The 19,865-nt window shown below is 37.3% G+C and overlaps 1 protein-coding gene across 2 annotated transcripts in view; it reads left to right on the top strand.

Annotated features, from left to right (window-relative positions):
* The window catches only part of FAM135B (family with sequence similarity 135 member B), a 200,638-nt gene extending 188,114 nt beyond the window's left edge, over window positions 1-12,524 (top strand). For both annotated transcript variants that reach the window (XM_030266744.4, XM_002188541.6), the window contains one exon: window positions 1,173-12,524. In XM_030266744.4, coding sequence (XP_030122604.4) covers window positions 1,173-1,378 — 206 coding nt within the window. In that variant the 3' untranslated portion in view covers window positions 1,379-12,524. The remainder of the gene's footprint in view (window positions 1-1,172) is intronic.
* Window positions 12,525-19,865: the final 7,341 nt, after the last annotated feature.

Genomic DNA, 19,865 nt, shown 5'->3' with positions numbered 1-19,865 from the left:
AATCAATAAAAGAAGCTTTTCAAGAAGCTCTTTTCCTGATGAAAACAAATTTAAATGAGGTCATAATCAAAGGTTTCTTACTGCTTCCTCCCCTTCCCTCTAATTTTATTTTTAAGTCATAATAGAACTAGCTCTTGACAATGTTTTTCTGTAGTTTACTGATTTATTTGTATTTTCTCCCCTTTTTTTTTTCACATAATGAAATCTTTCTCAGCACATTCAAAGTAAGGAGGGTTTCCCTTTTTTTTTCAATAATGTTTGAATGAATGCAAGATAATTTAAGGGACAGATCTAAAATCATATTGTTTTGTAATAAAATCTGTAAAACATATCAGGACTCACTCCACCAGAGGCCCTCCTGTGAGCTCAGTCTGTGTGTATTGCTTTTGTTATTAGCAGTCTTGCTCATTTATAAAATATTTCATGACTTCAGTTTGATACCACATCCAGGAATAATGTTCAGTGTGATTTTATCCCCATTTCACATGTGTGATTACCTAGAAATTGAGGTGTTCTTTGGAAGCAGAAAGAGACACACAGGGCCAATAATCAGTGTGGTTGCCTTCATATCTCTTACTTAAATGACAGCTCTTTCTATCCTACCTCAGACATTAATTAAAAGGAAATTCTTCAACTCACCTACAGCGGTTATTCCTCAGGGACATGCTTGATCTAGCAGGAACCAGGTCATTGCATTATCAATACATCAGATAATTTATCTGTAAATGTTTCCTGAGCCATTGTTTCTGCCCCTATAAAGCCCTCAGCTATCTCTACATTATGACCTTCCTGCATTAGAATAGGCAGAGAAACCCAAATGGACTTGTGTCCTGCCAGACCCTCTCACATTTGAATTCATAGGCAGTGTGAGTCCAACCCCAGCCCCTTAAAAGAAACATGAGCATTTTCTTCCCTGATGGAGGAAAGGCTGAGGATGTCCCAGGCCTCATGCTAAGCAGCTTCAGCAGATCCCTCCTGATGGCCAGTGCCTCCATTAGATGAGCACCACTCTGGTGTCTGGCAAATCTTTGAACTAGACTGTTGTGTATTACATTTATTTTGGCCTTACTTCCATTTTTCTTCTCGCTGAGACTGTAATGAAATGATGCTGGAAGAAAAGAGAAAATATGGGAGCTTTGGCATGTAGTTGTGATATCTTAACTCCTTTTCAGGTCCTGTTTACGCAGAAATGATCAACAACCTGCTCCAGCCTTTGATTGGAGCCAAGGACTGCACTTTGATCAGACACAACGTGTTTCACGCTCTGCCTAACACCGCCAACACCTTGATAGGCCGGGCTGCCCACATCGCTGTGCTGGACTCCGAACTTTTCCTGGAGAAGTTTTTCCTCGTGGCAGGACTCAACTACTTCAAATAGTGCCTGAAGTACGGGGTAACAGAGGCCAACCTTTCCATTGGGTGGAGGAGACTTCCTTAGCCAACAGAGTGCAATGTTAGAAATTAGATCAGGTGGGACTTTCAAACTTTCCATTTCCATTTCTCTTTCAGAGAATAAAGTGCTATGGCTTTAAGGCATTCAAGCTTCCAAGTATTGGTGCTTTTGGAAGAAATAAATATTCCTCTTCAGTTTCTATGTTTTTTGTCCACATAAAGAAATGAGCCACTTCAGAAGTACAGAATCAGAGTAAGAAGGTTAATTCTCTAAATGTGTTTGGACCAATATAATTCCCATTTCTCTTGAATATTAAACCAGGAACTTGTCTGTCCTTGATTTGCTGCTTATTTATGTATTTAAAAAACTCTACATTTGTAGCACTCTTGGGGTAGTTAACACACAAGGAAACAAGTGTATGTGAACTCAGGTTAAAACCTTCTTTGTGATGAACTGAAAAGTCTGAAAACCATTTATGAAAGTTTCAGTCTTTCTGTTTGTTGGAAGAAGATATTTGGATGGTTCCATTACTGGTAATAATTTGTAACATACAAATTGTACATTCAAATAATGGAAAGGAGTAAAATATTTTACATAGAATGAACAAATATTGATATTTGTCTTTAAAAAGAAGCCCCAACTTTAGTTTGGGAAGAATTTCATTTGAGTTAGAAGCTGCCAAACCAAGAGGACTATATTGGATTACTTGTAAAATATCACTGGCATCTGTTAACATTTCTTCTGTTTACGTTCATCAAGGAACATAACTGACTGTGTTTGTTATAACCTTAAAGGTACAATTTTTACATTTATATTTGTACATTTGTATCTAAGTCCATTTTTTCCAACAATTTTGTTTTTTTTAATTTATTACGTTGATATGGAATTCAAAACCTAGCCAGTTATACCCTTGAAAACCCCAAATATTTGGAAAAATAAAGGCTGGAGATATAGAATGGTAAGGATTGTGGAAAACTTAAAAAATATAAGTATGTCTTAAGGTCCTCTGCAATACTCCTTAAATGCTTTGTTAATGCCCATTTGCAGCGCTGTATACAGTCCTAATTATTATATGGTTACAGCTGGTTGAACTATTCAAAACTTTATTTGTGCAATGATATCTAGGTCATTTTTAAGAGTTTGAAAAAGAACATATTTTCCAATTTTTAATTTTTTTCATCAAATTTGCAATAAGATTTTTATCACAAAGTTATCAGATTTAAAGTGACAAATTTCAATAACTTTCTGCACATTTTCATAACATTTTGATGAATTTTCAATGTCACAGGAGTTTTTTGAAAAAAGTAAAAGTGAATAATTCTTCACAATTATTTTTGTTTAGAAGGAAGGCGATTTTTTTAAAGCAAATACAATTTGTTTAAAAATACAAATGAACAAGTCTCCATATCCTCTAGCAATGACTAAAAAAATTACAAATTTGGGTTTAGGTGTCAAGACTTCCATCAGTAAACTAACATTAAAATGGTTGATTTGTGAAATAATAGAATACAAAATGAAAACAAAAAACATCATAGCCACAGGGAAATACTTTTAGTTGCAAAATGTAAAACTAATTTTTTCTCAAAAGAAAAAAAGTGAAAAACTTACACCAAATTAGTTCAAGAAAAGAGATTTAGCAGACTGGCAAATGCTGGTAAAGGGAAAAGGCTGGCTTGATAACTAATGCATGTTTTTAAAATAGGAAGGAGAAAGAAGCTATGTACCAAATGGTGAGACTAAACCACCTGAAAAGAAGTATTACACATCCTTGTGCCCTCATAGAGGCAGAAATCCTATGGGAACAATTCCATGGTGTGATTCAATGTTGGCAAGTTTCTTAAGCAATTCCTCAGTACTTGAATTAAATAGGTACATACTATGGTGTCTCGCTCTCTCTTTTTCTTTCTTTCCTTACAGATTGACTGCTAAATGTTAACAGTCAGTTTTACTCAGTTAACAAATGAATTATATCAGGAAACCTGTAGTTTCCACTTCTTGTTTGGGAATTTTTTCTCATTTTTGGCCTCAAAAGTCTATTGCCAGCTGCACTGACATATCTCAACTTCTTCCTCAGTAAATTGTCTAGAGAATTTTAAATATAATGGGACATGGAGGTGGAGCTGTTAAATAGTGCAGCCCTTTTGAGCCAGGACTAGTACTTATATATGGAAAAACTGGAAAGAAAAGAAACCTCTAACCATAAGCAACCTCCAGTGTGCTCTGTGAGGGTCTGGTCCACTTGTAGAAAATGTTCACGAGTCTGCAAACTGAAGATTTTGAAAAACATTTAAAAAGAAGCAACTTTACACCTATATACATGCCTGCTCTGTGTGTGTACATAGTCTATGCAAGAAAGTTTGCTTGTTTCCAGGTCTCACACACCAACTTACACAGTCCTGAGTCTGACAACAAACCAGTGCAGCTGTTTTATACTCAGATGAGAGGTTCTTGCCTTTCCTTGTGTATTGGGCAGCATTCCCAGCCTTCTGTTTGCATGACTGTGAGAGAATGGATATGGGAAAAGGTCTCTGCGTTGCTGCAGGAGTTGGTGGGTCTTTACAAGTTCATTTTGGTGTTCTGTACTCCTACCAGTGCTCTGACTGATGGATAAATATACCTAAAGATATCACTGTTCCTATTCATATAGAATTCTTTGGTGGCTCAGTCTGATTACAGAGTTGGAGTTGGATTGCTAATAGACTTGGATCAGGTCCACATAACTTACATCTTGTGCAGTATGGAAGAAAGCTCCTGTGGAACATCAGAAAAATCTGGGAAGTATCATTCCTGTCAAATGATAAGACACAGATTTTATCATCCTTGGCAGAACATTGTGGGATATATTGGCAGTGGTCTAGTTCCGCTTCCATTCTAAGGTTCTCAGAATAGCCTCGCTCATTTTTTCTTCTTTTATTGTTTTTAATGCGATATTATCTTTAAGTACTTAAATCCACTCAATTGTATAGACTATTGCAAAGAAATCTGCATTGTCATTAAAAAAAATATCTAAGTTTTGGACAAAGTATATATATATATATATGTATACACAATTTTCAGATTTGTACTTACATGGAAAGAAACATACAGCAAGAATTATCTTCATAAAAATTAGCGAAGTGCACAGTTAGCATCTTTGTTTCTGTCATAGTCTTTGGAATTTCAATATACTGTCTTTCACATAATGATCTTTAAAACACATTTAAGTACATTTGCAGTATTTCTGCAAGGATTTTCCCAACAATCTGCACAAGTCCCCTTTGGCTTCCTCTATCTATGGGGGCAGAGCTTAAAGAGCTCTTCAGTGAAGCTCTCACATTCAGCTTCACTCTTCAGTAAAGCTCCCACATTCATAGGGGATAAGAGAGTTTTTCAACACCTTGGACAGAGGAGGGACAAACCTGTTTTGTTTTTTTTTTTTTTTATAGCTTGTCAATATTAGTGTCAGCTGTATTTGCAGTTAAACTCTCTTCAATTCTAAAAGGATTTTTCAGTTAAGAAAAAAACAAAGCCAGCATTCCAAGGTTGTTTTTTAGCATCCAAAAAGCTTAAAACTAACAAGGAGGATCTCCACCAGGTAAAGTGCATTTGGCTGTTGAGGTTTTCCAGTGTCAAGGGTGAAGTATGGGCTGCAGCCCAGATTAGCAAGTTCTCTGGGGGGAAGGGGGTAGCCCATGTGTAGAAAAGAGGAGCAGAACCAGCTTTGAAAGACAGAAGAAGATAGGGGGATGGAAGAAAGACAAGAAGTTCCTGAAGCGGACTGTAACATTTAAGTGGACTGACTTAACTGTTTTAAAAGATTTGAAGAACTTAAAGCAGTATGGTTATAAAAATTCAGTTGATATCGATAATTTTATGATCATGCCTTTATTAATAGCTAATTAATTTTTCTTGATATTCTGGGTTTCTTAGAGCCCATTTCTTCCTACTCTTAAAAGAATTTAATATCTTCTGAAATGGATTTTTTAACGTATGGATGGAGAGAAATTGCAGTATTGACTAAGTGTGTGTAGATGAGGGACAGAATAGCAAGTTCTTTCTCCATCTGGGCTAAGGATTTTGAAGGAGTTGGTTTTCAATCTCCTGGAAAAAGAGAATGCAGTCTCCTGAATCCTCTAGAATTGTTTCTTCTTGGAGAATTGTAGAATTTGTCCTGTTTAATGTCATCACTTAATTTGTGCTTAAAAACTTGTTGCAAAAGGAATTTGTTCAACTAAAATAAAAGGCTTAATTTTTGTCTGTAGTCAGTGAAGAGAGGTAGATACTACTGAAAAGTCTGCAGTAGTGATCCTGTTTTTTGCTGTAGTGGCATTCAGGGTTATTTATCTCTGTTCCTTTTCCAGGGAACTTATAATAAGTCTCACTTTCTGGGTGTCCAACACATGGAACAGAAACTGGAGGGTCAGCATTTGTGGACTGGATTACTTCAGTTTTTCATACTGGGTGCAAGTTTTGACTGCATACCTTGACCAAAAGCAAACATTTAAGATATGAAAAAAGCTCCTTTAAAATCTGTCAGGGAATGGGTCTTTTTCTGGCCTCCAATGAATGCTGGTTTTCTCTTTAATGAAATTCAAAATTTGTTTTCAAAATCAAGTCTGTCCACTGACAATAGAGGAAGTTGAAATTTTTTAGCTTTAAAGGATTCTTTTCTAAAGACACACAACCTTAGCACAGAGCTTTGGAATTACCTACACAAATTCTGAGCACTATTTTACTTCAGAGCATTTCATACATATCCACTGACCAATCCCCTTCACTGCTCCCTTGCCAGAAAAGAGCCACTCTTGAGAGAGAAAGCTATCACAAGACAGTGTGAAAACTGGGAATTCAAGCAAAAGTTTTCATTAGAATTTGTAGTTTTCTTTGGTGCTTTTTACATGTTAAAAAACAACCAAAAAGTCTCTTGCTTTCTACCTCTGCATTTAAAATAGTGAGAGTGGTGATGAAGGAGAAAGATGAGAGTTTTTCATAACAGGGTTAGATCCTTGTGAAGACTTATGCAAATATCCCATGAAATTAATATATAATGAATGGTCATGGAGCATTTCTGAGGCAGCCTCAGCATGCCAATATATGTCAGCCTAGCTGAATGATTATTTTCTTTGTGGACTTAAATTTCCATTTATAAATTAGCATCAGGACAGCCTAACATATTTCACTCCAGCTGGTTATTTAGATGCTAAAGGTCATGTCCATAGAGAACTTTTATGGAGTGCTTTTCTTTATTTCAAAACATATGCTCAGCACTTTTGATAGTTAATGTTATCTAATTGACAGTTTCTAGCTAAATTTACCTCCTCCCCCAAATTTTCAGTGTTTATTTAATACTGAAATGTTTTAAAGTTATAAACCAGAATAAATACAGGTCTGTTTGAGTTAGTGTTCTTTAATGCAGTTACTTTATTGCTGTAGTACCATAGCCTCAGGACAAATAACCACTGAATTAAAAATTAGAGCATTCATGTTTGGAGTTATGAAATTCATAGTGGAGGGCTTAATTAGATGCAGTTCACTCTCCTCTGGTTTGGTTTGGCCTTTGGGGTCAAACAACCACTGGAAGGTCCTGCCCTTGGTTCTGTTCATGGTTCCCTTAATTTTCAATTCCTTTGAGATGCCTAAATTGCCCTAAACTACTGTTCTTTGTCCAGATATTCCCATATTTGCTTGGTCACCTTTCCATGACCTGACTGCATCTCTTCCATGTACTGTGAAGTCAGTGCTGACAGGGATTCACAAATATATCCAGCACTGCCATTCCATTTATCCAGGAGTGGGAATTGTGCTCACACATTCATTCCAGTCGATTTTCTCAGCCCTTTATGAGGACTGCTATGCACCTACCCAGACATGTTACAGATGACAGAATATTTTGTATCAGAAGGAACAGCTGGAAGTATCCCTGAATAATTCCTGTTCAAAGCAGGATTATCATGAACCTCATGGTAAGGTCAGTTATATATTTCTCTTGCTGGATATTGAAAACATCTGGTGATGGATATATTACAGCTGCTCTGGAATGCCTTCTCAACTGCTGTATATCACTCCTAAGGAAAACAACCAAGCAAACAATAACAAAAATTTAAAAAAACCTTCCGATTTAACCTTTCTGAGCTGCAGTTTCTTTCTGATACAATTTTTTTATTCCACCTTTTTATTCCATGGGGTTGTTCTTGCTTCTGGTACAGTTGCTTTTCCATGCTTTCAGACATCTCTTTGTCACTTGGTGTTTTTTGTGCCAGGCTAGACAAGCCTGACTCAGTCTGTGCTCAGAAGCTGTGTGTTTAGACCCCCTCACCATCTTGGTGATCTTTTGTTGGGCACCCTCAAGTTTCTCAACCCTGAACTGGGTTTAAGAGTTACCAGGAACTGGCAAACTGCATTGGATGCTAGCTCTGCTGCAGACTGGTGCCTTTTTCCTGTTCAGGAGAGCCTCTGGCTGCTGGAACTCATCACATCCTCTCCCTGTCTGAAGCTCTAATCTGGAGAGCTGGAGCTTTTCTCCTCTTGCCACAATTGCAATCTTCCAGCGCCCTGTGAATTAATTTTTACTTTGGGCACAGATATTGAGGAAACCTAGTGTGACTAAGGCTGCTGATGTTTCTTCTCTGTTTTAGGAAGACTGTATAACACATCTGCACTTCCCCAAGAGAAATCCATGCGCTGAATAGAAATGCTTATGAGAAGAGTTTAATCAGTGTTGAACAGTTAGAATACTTTAAATGCAGATGAGTCAAGCCTTCCCCTCATAGGACAAAAGCATAAAGAATAAATATGTATAAACTCATCTTATGCAAAAGGTCAGATTAAATTAACTTCTGCTACAACCTTGAAACTTGATTTCTCTGCTTCTGAAAATTCAATTCTCCACTTTCACCCAAAGTGTTGCAAGATGCTCTTATCTGAGTAGCAACCTAACCATATCTTTCTGAAATGGATTTCCACACATATTCCATAAGTCCAGTGTCTATATGCTAATTGAAGTGAGTTTCATGTCTTCAAGTATCTTCTGCTTCTTCAAATATGAAACTGTGATACAATTCTTACTACAATCCACCATGCCTTCCAGTCTCTGAAAGATATCACTACAAACACAAACGACTTATCCAAAGGAACAAAAAAAACCCTCTTCTCCACATGAAAGTCTTCAGTAATTCTCTTTTATTTTGGAGTGGGTGGTTGGAATATTGTGACGGCTTTTTTTATGCATCCTGTAAATGGGGTCACACTAATAAGTGTAACAGCTTTTGGTGCTGAAAACTTCATTATTTCAAGGAACGAATTTAAGAAGTTTATCATTCCTTCCTGAAAGCATAAGTGCTATTAGGAATCTCTCTATTTTAGCCCTGGAGACACTTACCCTTTGCTACTTTTATATGGACAAGACCATGTGCATCATTCCCAGCTGTGTAAAGAGGCCAAGGCATTTCTGATACTATCAAATATGCAGCTACATGCGTGGAAAAGGCTGAGTGGGAATGTTTTTGATGCAAAAAGAGTCATCACTTTCAGTAAAAATGCTAATATAAAGTATAGTTCTTGTGTGTAACCACTTCCATATGATGTATACCCCAAATATATATGTACACAGAAAGTGTCTTTTCCCATAAGAGCTGTATGTTATTTCCATTGTGTTTCCATACAGAATATATATATATATACACCATCCCACCATACTTGGGAGGAAGCTGGTGTTCAGCCTAACAGGTTTCTGTTGCTTTTGGGGACAGATTATGTTGGTTGTCCTCGAGAGCTCCTGTGAAAGAGCCATTCTTGGCTTCATCCTAGTTGGAGGAGAGAGGTTGTTTTGTGTGGTGATTTGTCAACCTCTTCACACACCATTAGCTGACAAAGCTTATCTAAGCAGTCCTGAGTTTGATGTGTGTTATCTACCATCCCCATGGTTTCTGTGGTCAATGCAACCTGTCAAACTGAGCTGCCCTGTCTCCTAAGACAGGAAACCTGTCACCATCTCTTAATTTTCCTTGACATCCATCCTCTTCAACCAAGCACTCATTTTTTAAGCTGGCAGATCAATGATTTATCAGCTTTGCCACTCTTCTTATGAATTTTAGTCTTCTATATATATTTGACTATGCATCCAGTTTGGGAAATTAGCTCTTTCCCTTTTCCTGCAGTTAAATCTTCTTATGAAACATGAAGGAGATCAGTCAAGAAGTCTGGGAAAGCCATGGTATTCCTTTGCCACTGCATGTCTGGGAAAAAAAGCAAAACACCACTGAAGACCCACTAGTATTCATAGAGTGTTCTGTGTTCATTTTCTACTGTGTTTGTTTTGCCAAGAAAAAACATACACTGATGTTTTGTCCCATTCCTTTTTGGGTATCCAGGTGAGTCAGAGTCTACATATAGTTCTGACAGACTGAGGAGAAGGCAAAGATAAACCCTCCTCCTGTCGAGGATATGACAGGGATATACCCCACTGAGATGGCAGTAATGACAGAGAAATCAAAAAGAACACCTTCCAAAATCCTATCCAATTCATCAAAATAAATCACTCCATAATACTGTTGGATTTTTGGCAAAAGTATCAGGTCAAAACACAGATCAGCATATTCCAAAACACAAAGTTCAGAAGTAAATTGAAAATTATGTTGATATTTTTATACATGGATTTGTCTCTAATAATAAGAGTCCTTAAAAGAGGAACAGTTTAACCTAAAACTTATTTTCTCGGACTTGAATAATGAATCTATTTATTATTATCTTAGACTCTAGCATCAATCATCTTTATAACTCCCTTTAAATATAATCAAGTCTTTTAAAAAAATAAAAATCTGATCTTAAATCTCTATCTTTCAGATAGACAATTATCCACAGCATCTGAGACAGCAGACAATTAAACTTTCTCTATATACAGAATTACCTTCAATGAACAGTACAAGCCTTAAGTGGGAAAGACTTGTCTGGTGGGAGATCTTCTTTCTTGTTTAGAGGAAGTTTATGTTGATGAGTCTAATTTAGCCAATAAAGAAAGTAGGTGAATTCTGTCCTCTTTCTTAGCCCTGCAAATTCAGACACTTAAAATTAATCATTCTAGTTTGTGTAACAAACAAAACGCATCTCTGAGGCAGGTTTTGATTGAAGTCTTGTCTTTCCCTGTATGAAATGTACAAACAGTTACTCTGGTTTTGACACTGGAACCATATTCTTGGTTTAATGACGCTTTCTTCAAAGTGTGTTAAAATTGTAACTCTCAAAATCAGACTTTGATTTTTCATAATAATAGTTAAAGTTAACAATGGCAGCAGAAGTAACCACATTTTTACAGTATCTATTCAAATGAACACCTTACACTGCTTAATTCCTAGCTCAATGGTAACACCTAAAATTGCACCTTCACTGTTCCTCAACTGACATGTGGACTAGAACTCAATGGACAAGAGCATAGTTATGTGAAGATCCTTAGCCTGTGTTTCAGAGTTTTTTTTACTTATTTATTAAATATTTAGAAAATACCTCTTGGAATTTACCCCTACTTTTTTCCTGTAAATAATTAGCTCTGAAAGTGGTTTTTTGTATGCACACTGTTACAATTTTTATTTAACAAAGGCAAGGCTATAAAATTTTTTGAATGAAATAGTATGGTTTGAGGTTTTTTCAGATAAGCAATTGCCAAATAATTTTGGGCTGAGTTTCAAATGAGTAATTTCAGCTTGAAGCATTTCAAATTTATGGGGTTTTTAATAATAAAAAAACTATACAAAATCAAGAGATTGGCCCCTGAACTTGATAACCATTTGTACTCTTGCAAAGTGGATGTAAAATACTAGCATTGGATTCATGCCCATGTTTGTGCACACAGGCTGCAAAGCAAAGCATCAGAGATATATCCCTCTCCAAGTACTTCCTTTGGGGCTGATTGTTCAGGGCAAGCAATATGCATGATATAAGTGGTGCATGTAACAGTAACTACAACATTCTGCAAATTTGAATTTATACAGTAACTTGATATCAAGGCTGAACTTTGCAGATGAGTAGTCTGTGGTATTTTTAATTATAACCCTTTCTGCGGTCTGAATACGAGTACAGCCAATTCCGTCATGTGACACTAGAAGTTGGACTTTTAAATGAGACATTATTATATTTGATTGAGGCAGTTATGTTTTTCAAGAATTATTTCAAATCAGACAGAAGCAGCAATAATTAGAGGTTGAGAGCTTAGAAAACCTGTGCTATTTTTTAAGACACCGAGATTTACAATCCATGCTCTGTCTGCCTCTGTCTAATTTAGTTCCCTTTCCCTAATGAACATTTGTCAGCTACCACACACTTCAATTTTCTTTAACTATGTCTGTCGAGATTTAAGTGAGACTTACATCAAAAAAGCAAAACTAATCTCACTAAGTGGAAATATGTGAAGTTGAGTCAATTCTGTGATATTTTAAGGAAAATGGAAATGCAAATCAATTTTCTTAGAGTGTAGGTTCGAGTTCAACAGCATTCACAAAGTCTTCATTAAAGGTCTGATCCTGAGAAATGCTGGTCAAATGCACTCTTGGTATAATGGACCAAATCTGCAAGTGGATTGACCTGGTGAAGAGTTTTATACAGCCACAAGATCTTAACAAATGGCAACCAGCAGCATCCATGGCATCTCAAAGTCAGACCACCACAAGATAACAAATGTTCTGTGTTCTTTTTAAGGCAAACTTTCCAGTTGGTCAACTGTGTTTTAAAAGTAATGTCTTTTAAGACCAATGCAGACCTCTCCAAGGGATCAAGTCAATGGATTACTGTGGACAGATCCTTATAGGTTAAGGGAAAGGGCTTTTAATTTTTAAATCTACTACTTTGAATCATGATCATACAAAAAAACTGAAGAAATCTGACATGATCCCTTGTATAAATAAGATAATGAATGTAAAGCTTATAATGCCACTGTGAAATTTTAATGCTTATTTATTATGGTTATGATGAAACCTGTATAATAAGATGAATATGATAATGATGATAATAATAATAATAATAATAATGATAATAATATAATGAATAGTCATCAGTGCCAATATGATTCTACTATTTTTCTACATATGCTTTATTGTGGCATTTTGTGTAGCTTGTGATCTGTGTAAAGAAATGTCAATAAAATATTTGCTTCCTTTTGTCTGTACTTTCTGTGGTTCTTGATTATTAGGAAATTCCCTAACCCCTTTTTTCCATGTAGCTCATGGCAAACATGATAAGAGTGATAAGCAGAAGTAGAATAAAAGATTCTCAATTACAAGAAAATGGATGAGCTATATTAAGGGCTGTGGTTGGTGCCTTATCCCTGGAAATGTTCAAGGCCAGGCTGGATGGGGCTTTGAGCAACATGGTCTGGTGGAAAGTATCTGTACCCATGGCAGGGAGAATGAAACAAATCCGTTCCAACCCAAAATATTCTGTGATTCTATGCTTCTGTCCTTCTGTTTGAAGAATAAAAACCATCTCTGACTTATTGAATGCATAATTATTAAGTAAAATAATAATGGTCTAAAAGGCCTTGAACATGGAGCTCTTTTAGGCAAGTGAAATGAATGGGACTTGAAACAAGGTCTTGAAAAGCAAAACCTTGAAGGCAAAAAAATCAGAAAATTCTAGGATCATTTTTAGGTGTTTTTGCGTTCAATATTTAAGAACAGGTTTCACAAATGTTATTCATAAGTAGACTTTAGTTTCTCTGGCCCCGTATATTGCAATTGTGAACTTCCTTATACCTGGCTGCTATACTTCCTTATACACTTTTACCAGGAAGTTAATGGAAATTGGTGGGCTGGAGTTGGAGGGATTTGCTGTTTCTCCATGTCTCTATGTCCATGTCTATACCAGTTAACCCAACAAGTAAAGGATATTTCTGCTTTTTCTGTAGTCAAATAGACAGGGACTCGATGAGTTCTGGACTTAACTCACAATTTCCATTAAAATACATCTGTACTTAAAATTAGTCACAGCTGTACATCAGCATCACAAGCATCTGTTTATCCTTCTATCAAGGACATATCCCTTTCTATTAGTTTCATTTTTCTCCAGATATTTACAGACTGTTGATGGCATGGGTAGTGTAGTGTTATATAATGGGATGTAACCCATGTTATCTAACTTAGGAAATGGAAATGATTGAAGTGAAGCAGACCAGAGTCCAGTTCCAGAAGTTTCCTGGTGCTAACTGGTGCTTTACACAATTTCGGGCAATTCTTGAGGAAGAAGAATTATTCGGAGTTGTCATCCACAGAGACTCCAAAACAAAAATACATTGAGAAATTGATGGAAGCCTTTAGAGAGCCAGGGAGGGACTACAAAATTTAGGGCATTGTGGCCTTCCTGTTTCAAACTGATTAGCAGTCAGCAGGAGCTGTGTTGTTGTGTCTGTGTCTGTATAGATAGTTTTTTTCCTAAGTCATTTCACAATCATATCAAATGGCAAAGAGGCCAGCAGCAGGGAGGGTATAATTAGTGCATTGGTTAAATGCATTTTCCTTTTGATTATAATTACATTCCACTCTCACAGGCTGAAAATGAATTGACCTCACCTTAATCCCAAATACTTGTTTGTCCATCCTCAAAACGTTACATCCAGGAGTTGGCATATTCTCTGTGATTTGGCAGAATGCCCCTCAAAGCAATCAGGATAAGCAGATAAACAGGTACTGTGGTCAGTGCCAGGGCAGACTCATCACAACTGTGCAGGAAAGGCAAACCAATGCCAGTTTTATGATGTCTGGTCCAAATTGGTATTTTTAGTGCATTATTTTAAAAATTGCTAAATAACCCTCACTATTCACCTGAATCTAATTGTGGTAATATGGTAAACTATATCCTCATCAGAATCTAATTTTGTGCTGGGGACTCCTAGTGAAGAAACACCATGATTTGGTGTCGTGGCTGTCTAAAATGAAGTAGGTGTTTTCTAAAAAATCTGTGGCACAGTCCACATCCCAGTTAGGTTTTAGTCATAGACATGTGGGATTCCTAGATCAATAAAGTAACTTAAGAGCAACACTTTTTAAAAAGGTCTCTATTCTCTCAAAGGCAATAGGCAGGTACCTATCAGGGGACAAAAGCTCAGTTTGGCCCTTTGAATAACTTCTCAGGGGAGTGTAACAGTAAAGGATACATATGCCCTTGAGAAATTGGGAGAATCACAAATAACTCCATGACAGGCATGAGCAATATGAAATAGAGTATGGGTAACATGAGCTTTCATTGTCTTTTTAAGCCTTGAGACAGTCTGGTTTTTTTTCCTTTATGGTTGGAAACCCAAATGCAAGTAGGCAATCTGGTCTAAAGCCTTTTCATAACTTGGAAGCACACTGTGTTCCCTGTAGTTCTAGCTTTCGGATGGTTGGGCTTTGGTCCTGTTCTTCCAGATGTAACAGATGTAACTCATACATGTAGCAGCAACCTGTGTCCCTTCCCATAATATTTATATTCCAATTTTTCTCTCCTTTTCCTCTAGCCAGTGTTTCCTGCACAAACAAATCCTCGTTCCCAGCTCATTACCAAAGATAGTACCCAGTGAAATGAACAATTGACTTTAAAAATCAGAAGGCAAATTCAAAAAGACTGAATTAGTGAAGAGCCAAGAATTTATTTACACAGTTTTGACTGCAATTAGCAAAACAAATAAGCTAAAACTGGCCTGCTGGACTTTGAGTTAATTATTGCACTGGAATTGATGGTTCATTACTGAAGAAAAGAGTAAGTGTGGATTTTCTGCATTTCATCTGAGTGTCGTTGTTCAGACACTGATCCCCACAGAGCGGTGGTTGGTGGCCTTAGCAACGTGTTCTTCAGCTTGAATGGCTCCTGAGAGCTTGATTGGCTTGATCAAGTTTTTATTATTGCTCTCCAAAGAGGTTTCCTCCCTGATTTGAGTCAGAGAAGGAGCGAGACATGCATTCATACACTCTCTGTCCCACACAAACACACACACGCACACAGAGCCCTATAGAACAAGCACAGAGTACAGAGCGCATATGGCACAGAGAACGTATAGTGGAGTACATACACACTGTACTATACTTATAGTTCTACTGCAGGCAACTAACAGCTTCATATTCATACAAAATTCTCCTACATATGGAGACAGATGAAACTTGGCCTGTGCTTTTCTTCTTTGAGCCATGACATTGAAAATAAGAACCAACACCCAGACTGAAAATGCTATATCTTTCATCATTGCTTGCCTTTTCTCCCTCTCATTATGTCTTCTGCATTTTGCATTCAAATTCACTCATTAATTAATAATTAGTAGCAATTTTGCACCTGCATCTAGGATATATTCATCCCATAAGCACATGAGGTGTTCATTGAACAGATTGAAAAGAGAGATGTAGAAACACAAGACGTCTGCCTTGCATTGTCCAGTATCATAGATTAGATCAGAAATCCCTGACTCTGTTCCCTAAATTTGTTTTATACAGACGTGGTGATTTCTCTACCAAGTTTCAAACTATTTGGGTGGACTTGGACATAAAATTCATAAAATTGAGTCACTTGAAATAGTACAAACTCTTTCCACAAACCTGCATTTTTCCTGGTTGTATAATCCAAAGCTGTCACAAGCTTTTGGCTGCAGAGTTATTTATGGATTACCCTGTCTGATCTTTAAGTGGGGCAAATACAGCAATACCTCTCTAGAGCTGTACTCTACTGTACTAACGGTAAAGAAGCAGCAGGCAGCTCTGAAAGAGCATCCTTAAGAAGCTTTGATAAATCATAAAAGCAATCTGTACATGGCAGGAAGACATAGCTAGGCAAAAGAAAGTTATTTTAAATCACCAGTAATAGTAACTGCAGACTCTCCCTGTCTGGTTCAGTCTGGGTTAGATGTGAACATTCCCAAGAGCATTCTGTGGTTGTGTAACTGCATCCTGCCTCATCTCCTTGTGAATAGCTTTGACAAGTGAGATCTTTGGCAGGGCTAAACAGGCAGCACATCTTTGCTCCTATTCTCAATATTAAATTCTGAGACCAATCTGGCACCTGCATGTCCAAGTCATTTCCTCCACAGCTGAAATGCCACTGACTGGGGAACCATGGGGTTGCATTAACTGTCCCAAATAACCTGCCAACTCATTTCATACACAACAGGAAAGCCTTTGCCACTGGAAGTGTTCAGAAGGAAATCAGGAAGGATGATTCAGATTTTATTACTTTTATGCTGACTTCCCAAGCTGCCAACATAAAAAAAAAAAATCACAAGGATTCTTAGTCCTACAGGCAGTGGACAGTCCCAGGGGAAGTCTGAGGAAGAAGTTTCTTGCCCTTGCTAGCAGCCACACGAGGTCAGTATTGGCTCATACAAATAGAATGAGCTGTGCATTCCCTTGAATGTCATCGTGCACCTGCCAGGGCTGTGACAGGCCGAGGATGTGATGCTGGAAGTAACCTCAGGTAAGTGTAACACCGTGGCTAAGCACAGATCCAAGTGCAGATAGAAGGGACATAAAGGCAAAGCTGTGTATTCTTCTGATGTGAAATGTTGCTGCAGGTAATAATTTCTCTTTTCTAGATTACCACTGTGTATCCTTGGGGACATATGAATCACAGTTTCCTTATGTTTTTCCCACTGCTGATGACATAAATTGGAGATTCAAACCCAGCATGTGGCTTAGTGCCCATAGATTGCTTTGTGCTTTACATCATTATGCTCGCAGAAGATGAACACTGAGTTCTCAGAAATCTGATTTCTTTTACAGGCTGTTCAGGACTCACTGCTTCTTATTAAAATAATTGAGCAAAGATTAGGATATTTCACTATCAAAAAGCATGAGGACACAGAGCTTCCTGAAATTTAACTGGAACATTTCAATAGATCAAGCTCTTAATACAGAAATTGCCATGAGGCAGTAGTCAAATACCAACTTTGTCCTCTTACAGCATTCATTAAAATGGCCAGTGAAGCTTTGGTATCAACAAGTCCTCCCAGAAATGACAATCACTTCTTCAGTGGAAGGGTTTTCAAAGACTGGAACACTCCAGGGGAGTGGTGGAGTCACCATCCCAAGAAACATCAAAAAATGTTTCTATGGCAATTAAGATAATGGTTTAGTGGTGGGCATGGTGGTGGTGCTGGGCTGATAGTTGGACTTGATGATCTTAGAAGTGTTTTCCAACCTTAATGTTTTTATGATTTCAGAAGAAGAGAATTTTTTTATGAAGTTAAATCTTGGTAGTATTTTTCCAATGGAGAATATACAAGTACAGAATTTGAAATAGAACAGATCTGCTACTTGGCTGAATTTCTCCTTCACTTTGAACATCCCTAACTATTTTAAGGAATGGTGGTCTAGAGCTTGTGTTGGAAAATTTAATCCATTCTACTGGTAACATGTCAAAGCTCAGTTGAAAGCATAAACTGGGTACATTCTGGAAACCTTTATAGGTTTCTGTCTTCCTTGTGTTCTACACTTCCTTTTCTGTGAGATGATTCATACACAGAGAAAGATTAGTGCTAGAGCAACTGTTTTCTCTGTTGCCATACTTTTGGCAGTATAAACACAAACAGCAGCAAAAAGACAAATCATAGTTAAATACTGAAATCCTCTTAAACCTCTTTATCAGGAAGCCAGCTGTTGGTGGTGTTATAGTTAATAAACAGGTTTCTACTTTTGGTTGATTTTTTTTTTGTTTTGTTTTTTGGTCTTTTTTTGCATGATATTTATTTAGACGTCTTCCAGTGTGATTGTCTCTGGGATAAAAATAGATGCAGGATCTGAACCTACTTTTCACTGTTCCTCTGCTACACCTTGGCTGTTTTCTAAGGATAGCAGAGCAGCTACCTATGTACTTGCTTCTCTTTTTGTTAAAATGGATGGAAATTAAGAGTTGATAGAGACACTGAGGTCTTTTGAAGCTAGGGTTGAAGCTAGGGAACTCTTGAAGCCTTACAGAAAACCCTTGATAACTCTTCTGCTTGAGATGGAACAAATCTATTTACCTACCTTCTCCAGCTCAGGTCATACTCAAGTGTCACAGTAAATACTTCTGCTCCAGAAAGAAAATCAAGGGTGAAAATATGTCAGAACTGAAGTGGAAGTGCTTCAACCCTTCTGACTTCCTCAGCAAATGCCAGGATCACATTATACCACAGTTCTTCCATTCCCTCTTAATCCTGAGGGAGGAAGGATTCAGGGCACAGACTCTACTTTCTGCTTTATCTTGGGATCTAAATGTAGAGTGAAATTATTTCTGTGAGGGTGATCTGTCTTTCAACCAACCTAAAATAGTGAATGCCACAGCCTCATTGTGAAAGGCTTTCAAATGGGCTTTATTCATAATTGAACACAAGGAAAATGGAAGTTCAAGTCATGGAAAACAGCTTCAGACAGAATTCTCCTACCTCCCTTCGAGCCTCCTGCAATGTCATTCAGTTTCTCTTGGATGAAAATTTCCATAATAAAGTTCCCATGGCATGGACCCAAACACCAAATCATATCCCCAACTTTTTTTCCTCTTTGGGAATTCTCTCACCAGCAGCATGTGATGAATGCCCTCCTGCCCAGTGCACTTCCCACAGGAATGAAAATTACTTGGTCATGTAATTTTTCCAGAGGAGATCTGAATCAACTTGTTAAAAAAAATTTTTTTTTTTTTTTTTTTTTTTTTTTTTTTACTACCAAGGGCTTTATCAGTTTTATTCCCACCCTCTGCTGCAGGTTAATTGGAAAAAGACCCAAGGAGTGCAAAGTCTTCATAGTGGTCCTTGGCTTATAGAAGTGTTTGTGATACAAGTTTAGATCTGCACCGAGAAAACTCAGTTTCCCTTTTTTATTTTTGATAGGATATTCTTGTAGATACAACTAAGCACATGGTCCTCAAGGGTGCAGCCTCCCAGTCAGATGATAAATGGCTGAAATAACATAGCAGAGGCCAGATCAAGAAAAGTTCTAATGTAGAATGAAACACACCAAGTAAGAGAAATTAATGAAGAAGAATCAATAATAATAATTTTTAAAAAATTTAAAAAGCCTTTTGTTAGAGAACACTCAGTCAAGACTCTGTCAGAGGCTTTTAAAGGTTCAGACACATTTATAAAAACTATTTCAGCTATCTCTGCAATGCTCATCACTCACAGAGGAAACAAGCACATTGTTAGGCTTAAGTGCTAAGAAAAACAAGCAGGAACAACACAAACCCTACAGCTGAGAGACCCTGAAAATGCTCATATGATGTCACAATGCTTTAACCACCTGATTAATCTTCATCAGGGCGATTTTGAGCAATATTCCTAGTAGACAAGAGTGCTTATAGTACATGTAGTTTTGAGGCTTTTAACAGAAATTCTTCAATGGCTCCTCAATTAAAGCAAATACCGACCCCTCCTTTGAACAAGACAAAATGGAAGAGTGGGATCAATTAAACACATCCTCTGACTGCCAGTCCAGGGAGGTTTCCAATCGATCCTAAAGGAGTAGTGATTGGTGAAGAAGTATCACTGTTCCACTTGTTCTCTCAGTGTAAAGAAGTT

This window comes from Taeniopygia guttata, chromosome 2 (assembly GCF_048771995.1).
Source record: "Taeniopygia guttata chromosome 2, bTaeGut7.mat, whole genome shotgun sequence".
In the NCBI taxonomy this organism is placed as follows: domain Eukaryota; kingdom Metazoa; phylum Chordata; class Aves; order Passeriformes; family Estrildidae; genus Taeniopygia; species Taeniopygia guttata.
This window is presented reverse-complemented; position numbering and strand designations above follow the sequence as displayed.